The 10,518-nt window shown below is 54.5% G+C and overlaps 1 protein-coding gene across 2 annotated transcripts; it reads right to left on the bottom strand.

Moving 5' to 3' along the window:
• Positions 1–2,288: 2,288 nt before the first annotated feature.
• LOC149914297 (zinc finger CCCH domain-containing protein 11A-like) lies at positions 2,289–10,357 on the bottom strand. 2 transcript variants are annotated; one of them, XR_016460497.1, is made up of 6 exons: positions 5,933–10,357; positions 5,168–5,291; positions 4,628–4,690; positions 4,290–4,376; positions 3,279–4,000; positions 2,289–3,157 (listed from the first exon to the last, which is right to left on the bottom strand). XR_016460497.1 is itself a non-coding variant. In XM_090127085.1 (5 exons), the coding sequence occupies exons 1-5, from the start codon at positions 5,984–5,986 to the stop codon at positions 3,633–3,635; spliced, it is 696 nt and encodes a 231-aa protein (XP_089983211.1). In that variant the 5' UTR covers positions 5,987–10,357; the 3' UTR covers positions 3,224–3,632. The 2 variants fall into 2 exon arrangements, 1 of the variants encoding a protein (XP_089983211.1); XM_090127085.1 differs by lacking the exon at positions 2,289–3,157 and having other exon boundaries at positions 3,224–4,000.
• Positions 10,358–10,518: the final 161 nt, after the last annotated feature.

The raw sequence follows: 10,518 nt of genomic DNA, 5'->3' as shown, positions 1-10,518 counted from the left end.
CTTCTCCAACTGAACAACCCCAGCTCCTTCAGCCGCTCCTCGTGAGCTCTGTGCTCCAGACCCCTCGCCAGCCTTGGCGCCCTTCTTTGAACCCGCTCCAGGGCCTCGATGTCTTTCTGGCAGTGAGGGGCCCAAAAGTGGACACAGCACTCAAGGTGCGGCCTCACCAGAGCTGAGGACAGGGGGACAATCACTGCCCTGTTCCTGCTGGCCACACCGTTCCCGATGCAGGCCAGGATGCCATTGGCCTTCTTGGCCACCCGGGCACACTGCTGGCTCATTTCAGCCCAGCATCCATCAACACCCCCAGGTCCACTTCCTCTACGCATCTTCCAGCCGCTCCGCCCCCAGCCTGTAGCGTCGCCTGGGGTTGTTGCAGCCAAAGCGCAGGACCTGGCCTTTGGCCTTGTTGGAACTCATCCCATTGGCTTCAGCCCAGCTCTCCAGCCTGTCCAGATCCCTCTGTGGGGCCTCGCTACCCCCAGGCAGATCCACACTTCCAGCCAGCCTGGTGTCATCCGCAAACTTCCCGAGGGTGCACTCAGTGCCCTCAGCTCATCAAGAAAGATCTTGAGGAGGACAGGCCCCAGCACCGACCCCTGGGGAACAGCACTGTGACCCACAGATACCACTTTTCTCACAGATATGTGACATTTTCATCCGGGAACACTATTTTAGTCCCCTACACATGATCTCTTCCACCAAAAAACAAGGACATTTTCTCCCAGGTAGACCACTTTTCTCCTAACTATGTGACCGATTATCCGGGAAATACCCATTTTTTCCTAAAAATATGGCGTTTACTCCCAGAAATACCAGCTTTCTCACATACATGTGATCTTTTCCCCCCAAAACAAGACATTTTCTCCCAGAAATACTACTACGCTTAGAAATACCTCACGTTTCATCCCAAGAATACTACTTGACGCTCCTCAGGATCACACTTACTCCCAGAAAAATGGCAGTTTCTTCCAGATAGACCAGTTTTCTCCCAAATACATGACATTTTCTCCAAGATAGACCACTTTTCTCCCAAAGACGGGACATATTCCCCCAGAAATACCAGCTTCGTCTTAAAAATACGGCCTTTTTTCCCAAAATACCAGCTTTCTCACAAACACCTGTCATTTTCCAACCAAGGATGCTACTATCTCCCAGAAACAGCAGTTTTCTGAGAAATACCTGACATTTTCTCTCAAAAGTACCACTTGACACTCCTCAAGAGGACATTTTCTCCCATATTTACCGTATTTTCTCCCCAAAGGACCAGTCGTCACACCAAAAATACCACAGTTGCTCTCAAATAGAAGACATTCTCTCCCACCATTTCCGAGTTCTCTCCCTCAAGTATGTCATTTTCTCCCAGAAATACCACATTTCAGTGGTAAATTTCACCTTCTCTTCCAAAAAGAGGATATTTTCTCCCAGAAATACCCCTTCTCTTAGAACTACCACACGTTTTCTCCCAAAAATACTGGATGACAAAACCAAATGGGACACTTGCAACCAAGAAGAGGACTGGCACAACTGCAGAGCGGTGCCATCCTCATTGAAGAGGTGACGAGGAGTGTACAGGGAGGGGAGCTGGGGACAGTCGGGGGACATGTGGGGTCTGCTGTGGGTGTGACATGGGGTCGGTGGTGTCACCATTGTTGGTTCTTCCCTTCACTGGATGCCACTGGGAGTCGTTGAGTGTCACTGTCTTCAGGTGACACCGTGACACAGGGTGACCTCGATGTGGAACAGCCGTGACGCAGTGTCCCCATCCCTGGCTGTCACTGTTGTTACCGTCATCTGGTGTCACCGTCACTTGTGTGCCACCATCTATCGGGTGACACCATTCCCTGTACTCTGACCACCGCATAGGGCCAGGCACAGGCAGCTCTGCGTTGTCACCATGCTGTCACTGAGCCTCTCACTGTTCTTTGTCACCCCTCCAGGCCCACCTAGAGCTGGACCTGGTGACACTGGAGTCCTCTGGCGCTGTCACCATCGTCTGACATGAGGATGTGGACACGCACGGTGGTGAACTCTGTGCCACCACCAGAGGGGACTGTGTGACACCAGCGTGGCACAGCCGTGACGCGGTGTCATCGTCATCGGGTGTCGCGTTCGGCAGCCAGCATCGGGTGTCACCGTCATGCAGAGGGGACAAAAGGACCCCCTGGGGACGTTGAGCCGAAGCTGGGGACACTGTAACCAGCTGGAGGACTTCCTGGAGAAGTGGGGACACAGCATCGTGCTGTCACACCACCAAAGTTGGGGACACCTTCATGGCACCCTGGTGGTGTCACGTACTGGAGATGGGGACACCCCCACAGTGTCACCCCCACGGACCACTTTGTTCCCATGGGTCGGGGGTTGACACCCCTCACTTTTGCAATTAAGGTTTATTTTTCGATAATGGGGGTTAGAGGATGTCCCCCCCCATGTCCCCATGTAAACTAAGCATGCACGCTGCAGTTTTCAGCCTAGGCTTTTAAGAGCAAAGCCAGAAAATTCCACACCGCTCAGTACAAAGCTGTGCGATGATGAGAGTGACTCAAGCTCTGCCCAAAGGATGAAAAGTAGCATCAAAACGGCTGAAGAGAGGGGGGACAATGAGGCAAGGTAGCACTGCAGAGAAGTCAGGAGAACACCTCTGCCTTCCGGGATCAGGCAGCCGGCGGAGCCTCTCTTCCCCCAACAGAGACGCCTGCAGGGTGAGGGGCACACGCTCACTTCTGCTCAGTGCTGCCCCGAGAAACTCAGACAGCTCGAGACAGCTGTTCTCTAACTCAGCGCGCCTGTGCTCAGGCCGTGCTACTCGCAGTTCTGTGCACGTGCTTTGCAGGCAGTGCGTTTATGGGCAGGGCCAAGGACTGGTGCATCCATTGCTTCTATAACCTGCAGCATCCCCTGATGGAGATGTGGGAGTTCTGACCCAGCGCCGCGAGTGGAATAACGAGGAGGTGGTGCAGCAGCTCACTGAGTGCCACTGGACAAATCAGGCCGTGCGCTCTTTGTGAATACAAAGCTCCAATTGTTTATTGATGGACTGCAACCAGAGTGCCAAGTTGGGCTGCTGCCACGAAGCCGCTGCCTTCTGATGCTCCTCCACTCAGTCCTTCAGCTGCAGCTTCTCCATCATCTCCACAAGGCTGTTCATTGTGGAGGACTGGAAAGAAAGAAAGCGAGCGTCAAAGTAGGACACCGCTTCCCCCAGCATTCTACAATCCCCTTCACGTCTGACAGACAGAGAACAACAAGAGCCGTGTCTGTGCTCACCGAGGACTCACCTCTGCACGTGCAGCGGCAGCTCTCAGAGCAGCCTTCTTCATTTCTGCTCTCCTCTCTTTTTGTCGTTGTCGTCTTGCTATAGAGAAAGAGGAGAGAAATTCAGTTTGTCAACAGCAAAACCGCGGAAACATGGGTACATGAAAACAGGCTAGGAAGCCTCTCAGGGAAGGGTATTTCCAGTGGGACAAGCAGAAGGCCGTCATGGATTTCATGGGAAAAGAGAGGGTTACACTTTCTGGCACTTCCTTGCCATTGGACTCGGCAGCCTTCTACTCTTTTCCCCTCTCCGCAGAGAGAAGGAGAAAGCAAAGCAAATCCTAAGCAAACTCCATGCACCTGATAAGGGAAGCACCTCACCAGGGCAGCTGCAGCACCTTCCTACCTCTTCGCTTTGAGGTCCGGAACCGCTCAGTCGGCGCTGGGGCAGGCCCAGGGTGTGTTGCTGGAGCTGGCACACCGCCTCTGCTCTGATGTGGGCTCTGAGCCTTCTCCCCATCGCGCTCCACCTTCACTTGTTTCTTGGCAGGCCACAGCTCTGCTTTTTGCTCCTCTTCCTCCACTCCCTTGCGCTTTCTTGCAGCCATGGTCTTGGAGAGGGAGTGGTTGTCAACTGCAGGGGAAGGTCTTTCCCCTCTGCTGGGACCTGCTGTTCCAGGAAGCCCTCCTGGAGCCTGGAGAGGAGCTTTCGCGTACATCTTGCCGTTTGGCTCAGCACCTCTCCCTGTTCAAATCAAGCAAGGGGAAGCAGCAAGATTAAAAGAGAGTCACACACTGCCTTCGGTCTGCAAAATGGGCCACAATGCTAGGAACTCTCGAGTGTTCACAGCAATGGACCTTGGGATCTTGGCTGAACTGTGGGCCATTTCCAATTGGGACAGGAAAGGCAACTGTAATCCCCAGGGATTAAGATCTCAAGCAACACGCAACGACAGCAGTCCCAGGAAAGGACAGACAGAAAGCCTAACTAGAAAGACAGTGCACCAAACCCAGATGCTGCTGTGTGTCTGTACCTCTCTTGGGGGCTGTGCCACACTCCATGCTCCTCCCCTGGCTTCCTGCAAGGCTGCGCTTCACTGCAAGCCTGCTTGCATCAGCTTCTGTCAGAAAGGAAACAAGAAAGACATGAAGAGCATCTCTTTGGAGGAGCATTTTAGCACAGCCAACCACAAACTTCTGCTCCTCAAGCGTAGTTTCTTCAATTGGCCTTTCTGCTGCTACAACGCTGTGCCATTTCTGCAGTCAGCACAGATCTGCAGTGCCCCTTCTTTTCTCCTCCATCCCACACAGCCCTTCATGCAGCCCTATTTAGAGGCAGGTACCCACACCACAGCTCACAAGAGCTTCTTACCTGGGGAGGCTTTCCGTTTCCCCCCAAGCCCAGCACCATTCCATGGACGCGCAGGCTCCGTCCCTACAACAACAGATTGTGTGTTGATTTCACAGACACCAGGAGCAGCACTGTCCTGTTAGCCCACGTCCACCACAAAAACCAAAAGACACTCTTCTACAGCCAGAACAGAAACTGATCTTTAAACTGCAGTGCGCTTGCACAAAGCACTACTGCTCTCATTCCCGCTCAGGTGGCAGCAGAGGAACCCCAGTCTGCCTGACAGCTCTGCATGCTGCAGAGCAAAGCTGCGTCAGCACACAAAACGCTATCAGCTGCAAAAGTCGAGGCACGGATTTTTTGTCCCTACAGGGAATGCACTCAGCTCTGAGCACCACCACTTACACACACACTTCTGTCTCACTGCTGCCATCTGTTGCTGTCGGCCTCTCTAATGCTTCCACCATGGTTACCGGACACCCCTGCAGTGCTGCACCGCTCAGAAGTAATACTTAAAATGCATTCTTCCATACTTCATGACAGAGGACTGCAGAGACTCACTTTTGCGTGGTGCTAAGGATGGTCCGTCCCCATCGCGTCCCTCTGTGCGCTGCAAGGCGCTGTTGGATCTCTGGCAGCCTGCTGGGTGCTGCTCCCTAGCACAGGGAACCGCGCCGCGCTGCTTCTGAGGACAGAAATAAAGGAAGGGCCATGGAAACAGCCACCCAACGTTTGCAAAGAGATGCAGCGTTCCAGATGGTGCCAGAGGTGGGTATCAGAGTGCTGAGACGTTAGTTATCACTAACGGAAACATTTGGGAGCGCATTCACAACATCTGCACGCGCTGCAATTTCTGGGCATATCCAGCTTTCTCATCGTTCAGGTGGAGAAGACGGGCGCTCTCAGACATCACTTCGGGGGGTTAAACCAACACACCTGCAAACACCAGCATTATTCCGAGGGAAACAGTGACTTCAGGTGCCACAGTTCAACCCATGCAAAATTACCGTACACAGCCTTAGCTCTTCACCACTATTTCTTCCCCACCCTTTACTACTGCAGGCAGCTAGAACTAACTTCTCAGCAGAAACCCAGGGCAGCTGGCAAACCATAACCAGGTGCAGCTGGCAGGAGGGCAGTGCCCGCTCTCTGCTCCCACCCTGCCCCAGCAGGTTAAGGAGCCTGGCAATGCTGTCCTGTTGCTGCAAGTGCACAACCCAGCCGCTTACTGAGCTAACAAAGGACCAGCAGGGCTCCCCCTGCTCCACCCCTTCCCCTCCAAAACCAGAGAAAGGAGAAACCCAAGCGAAAGAAACCCAGCCATACCTTTCCACGCGCAAAGCAGCGATGGCAACTGCGTCCGTCTCCCTGCTGAGACATGCTGGGGAACGTCTCAGGGGAAGCTCAAGTTCCCGGGGTCCTCTCCACAGGGACTGCCCGCACTGTTGGAAAGAGCTGGCTTCACTCTCTCTTCAAGTGCCTCGATCCCCAAAATCTCCTTTTGGAAAGGAAAAAGGAACCCTAAGGAAAGAACCTGCAAGTGAAAAACAGTGAGGAAGAAGCATTTTCCCAGCATTCTTCTGCTGTGCAGTTTAGACTCTCGGGCAGGGCAATGTCTCGAAACCAGCTGGTTACAAGGACTGTCCCCAAAATACACCCAGCTCCTGTACAGCTGCCATGATTTCTGACAGCAAGCGTTCTCCATCTCCTCAATAGTTACGTGCCTTGAAGCACATGGCTGGTGTTGCTGTCCTGAAGAAAACTCCCTCTGTCTCACTGCCAGCCGGGACGAGGGCTGATGCAGCGTGCCCACCCCAGCCCAGCTTTCCTGCTGAGACACCTCCCGGCAACCACCCAGCACCAAACCCAGCTCACCTGCTCGGCCTGCTCAGCCTGAGCTGTGCCCAGCTCACGCACACGCCGCAGCGGTGCTTCCGACGGGCTCTCGCAGGGTGATCTCTCAAGGAAAGCTCACAGCTCAGTCTCTGCGTGCAGCACACTCACCAGAGCACCAGCTCTGCTCACCGGCTGTGCCACAAACGCTCCCACCTCGGCGATGACTGTGACCTCAGCGAGTGCCCGCATCACTTCTGTGCTTCCATCATAAGCAAAGGGCGTGCTCACCTCCCAGATCCAAATTTTAGGAAACCAACACCACGGTCTCCCAACGGGTTTATTTAAGTAAAAGAACAGAGAAATTAAGATGACCCTCATGCAGCCAGTTCTTGCTCAGGTGCTGCACAATCGGACCAAGGAGATGTTACCCCCAGGCTGCCTCCAGCTTGGAGGATTTGAGCTCCCAAGCAACCAGCAAGCATTTGGACGTGCCCTCCCCCTGCTTTTTACAAGGACAGACGAGTCCTTCTTGGGATGCCAGCTATTCTGCAAAGGCGGAATAGCTCTGTTCTTGGGCCGCAGCTCCTTGGCCACGCGCTTCTCAAATACTGGGGCTGCATTACCTCCTGGGCATCCACACGTGCTCCGACTCTCCCGCAGGGTTTCTGGCTTCCTGCTGGGGAGCTTCTCATCTTCTGCAATATCATTCCTGCCTCCTCTGGTACCATCCTGGGAGATGCTGCAGAGCTCATGAGCCTGAACTACCTTCCTCCCATCAGCAGCTGCTCTTGCTTTAAAGAAGTGCCAGCACCTACGAATCAGCTTGGAGAAAGTAATTCTGGGGACCCAGAGACACTGCAAGTTTCAATGCAGCTCCCACAAGAACGCTGCTGTTAAATCCATAGAATCATAGAATGGATCAGGTTGGAAAAGACCCGAAAGATCATCGAGTCCAACCGCAACCTGACCATACTCCCCTAACTCTAACAACCCACCACTCAATCATGTCCCTGAGCACCACATCCAGAGCTCTTTAAACACGTTCAGGGACAGCCAGGACACATCCCCAATTAGCCAGGACTGCTGAAGGATGATGGAGAGCGGCTTGGCAGCCACGTCTGCCAACCCCCTCAGCACCCCAAGGTTCAATCCATCCGGCCCCATGGCTTTCAAAGCAGGTTTTGTTTCTTTAATTATTGTCTCCCATTCTATCTTTTCTTTTAGAAAGGAATCTAAAAGATGAAAAGTAAGAAAGTACTAAACAAAATGAATCAAAAGAAATGAAAAAAGGAAAGAAAGGGGAAGAGATGAAAAGAGACGGAAAGAAAAGGGGAGAGGGAAAGAAAAGGGGAGAGGGAAAGAAAAGGGGAGAGGGAAAGAAAAGGGGAGAGGGAAAGAAAAGGGGAGAGGGAAAGAAAAGGGGAGAGGGAAAGAAAAGGGGAGAGGGAAAGAAAAGGGGAGAGGGAAAGAAAAGGGGAGAGGGAAAGAAAAGGGGAGAGGGAAAGAAAAGGGGAGAGGGAAAGAAAAGGGGAGAGGGAAAGAAAAGGGGAGAGGGAAAGAAAAGATGGAAAACAGAAAACAAAATGAAAAAAGGAAAAAAAGGAAAGGAAGGGAAGAAAAGAAGAAAAAGGAAAGGAGAAAAAACTCCTTCCATCACCACTGCTACCACAAGCACTAAACCATATCCTGTAACTCCTAATCCAGATGCCTCTTGAACACTGCCAGGGACGGCGACTCCACCACCTTCCTGGGCAGCCATTCCAGTGCCTGGCTGCTCTCTGAGAGAACAAGTTCTTCCTTATGTCTAACCTAAACCTCCTCTGGTACAACTTATGGCCATTTCCTCGGGTCCTGTTTGTTGCCTGGGAGACGAGGCCAAACCCCTCCTCATCACAGCCTCCATTCAGGAAGTTGTAGATTGCAATGAGGTCTCCTCTGAGCCTCCTCTTCTCCAGACTGAACAACCCCAACTCCTTCAGCCGCTCCTCGTAAGGCCTGTGTTCCAGACCCCATACCAGCTTTGTTGCCCTTCTCTGGACACGTTCCAGGGCCTCAATGTCTTTTTTTGTAGTGAGCGGCCCAAAACTGAACACAGCGCTCAATGCGTGGCCTCACCAGGGCTGAGTACAGGGGGATGATTCCCTCCCTGCTCCTGCTGGCCACGCTATTTCTAATGCAAGATGCTGTTGGCCCTCTTGGCCACCTGGGCACACCTCTGTCCCTGGAAAGGTGATGGAACAGCTTGTGCTGGATGCCATCTCCAGACAACTGGAAGAAAAGGAGGTTATCAGGAGTAATCAGCAAGGGTTCACCAGGGGGAGGGCATGCTTGACCAACCTGGTAGCCTTCTACGATGTTGTCACTGGCTGGGTGGATGTAGTGCATGTAGTCTACCTTGCTTTCAGCAAGGCGTTTGATACCGTCTCCCACAACATCCTTATGACAAAGCTGAGGAAGTGTGGACAGATGAGTGGACAGTGAGGTGGGTTGAGAACTGGCTGACTGGCAGAGCGCAGAGGGTCGTCGTTGGCGGTGCAGAGTCCGGTTGGAGACCTGTAACCAGCGGTGTTCCTCAGGGGTCGGTGCTGGGTCCGGTCTTGTTCAACATCTTCATCAATGTCCTCAATGAGGGAATAGTGCTCACCCTCAGCAAGGGTGATCTGTGAGGCCCCGTGTACTGAAAGGCAGCCACACGGTCTCCCATGAGCCTTCTGTTCTCCGGGCTCAACAAGCCCAAACCTCTCAGTCTCTCTCCAAAGGAGACATTCCCGATGCTTTGAAGCCTTTGAAGTCACGTTCCTGATGTCCAAGTTACGTGCCCATCATGTGTTAATGCTGTTGTGCCAATCGGTGGGCTCAACAGCTGCAACAAAGACACCAACGTCTTTGGGATAGGCTTATTTTACTGCCTATGACAAAATAAAACCAACAGTAATATTGGCAGCGTCTATAGCCAAAAGAGAAGCTTAGCAGTAAAGGGAATAAGCAAGGCAGTGGGCCTACTCATTGCCACGTGAACACAGTGGTGAAGAAAGATCCACGACCAATTGCCCCAGCACTTTACCATCAGCCAGATCCGCAGTCACTGGGGAGCCCCGTTTGCAGGGAGGATCTGAAGAACCTCTCCCAGCCATGGGGAAGTTGCACAGCAATGCATCCATCCCACGAGTGAGGCGTCCAGAGCCGCTGCAAGCAGCTCCAGCCTTTCTAGCACACAGTAAACCAATGTACGGAGCAGTCCGAGGGAACAGCCGCTGCCCTCTTTCTCCTCTTGGTTTTCGCCCCGAAGCCTGGCCAGGGCTCAAGGGGAACAAAAGGCGTCGTGCTGTCAATCTTGCTGCAGCACGGGCCTCTTTGGCAAGACTGTCTGCCCAGCCCCCCCGCGTCGGGCTTCGTCGGGTAACGAACTCAGCAGCAAAGCTGCCCTCGGCTCCTCGGGGAGAGCCCGCCGTCGTCACGGAAACGCAGCGTGACAGCACGCAGGTCCCAGCAGCCCGGCTGATGTCACCGGCGCCGTGACTTCCTCTGCCTGCCCTGGAGCCGCAGCCCGAGAGCTTTCCGGCCCCCGGCCTCCCTCTCCCTGGTCAGCGCCAGCGCCGCCAGCTTTCTTCTCGGACAGACGTGAATACAGAAAACGGCAGTCGAGTCCTCCGCCTGCGGGGCAGCGGCTCAGCACGGCGCTGCTGACCGTTCGAGCCGAGCCGAGCCGGAACCGAAGGCGGCCGCCCGACTCTGCCGGGCTCCGACGCGTCTCGATCGGCGGGGTCGGTCCCTCTCTTTCGGGGCTGCCCGGCTCGGCCAGGAGCCGCTCCCGGACACCGGGCGTCCCGCCGCTCGCAGTCAGCCGCCGGTTCTCAGCCGGCGGCGCCCCGCCGCGACGCCGACTCCGGAGGACGGCTCCGTTCTGACGCGGGACGGACGGGGCCCCGAGGCGCGGGGCGGGCGGCGGCGGGGACGCGGGGCGGCGGAGCGCCGCTTTCCCGGCACGGAATCCCGCGGCCGCCATTGGCGGAGAGCCCGCGCTCGGCCCCGCCTCTCCCGCTCTCCTATTGGTCGGCCCGCGGAACGGGGCGGGC

The sequence above is a fragment of the Phasianus colchicus genome, chromosome 30 (genome assembly GCF_987193195.1).
Source record: "Phasianus colchicus chromosome 30, bPhaCol1.hap1.1, whole genome shotgun sequence".
NCBI classification, from domain to species: Eukaryota; Metazoa; Chordata; class Aves; order Galliformes; family Phasianidae; genus Phasianus; species Phasianus colchicus.
This window is presented reverse-complemented; position numbering and strand designations above follow the sequence as displayed.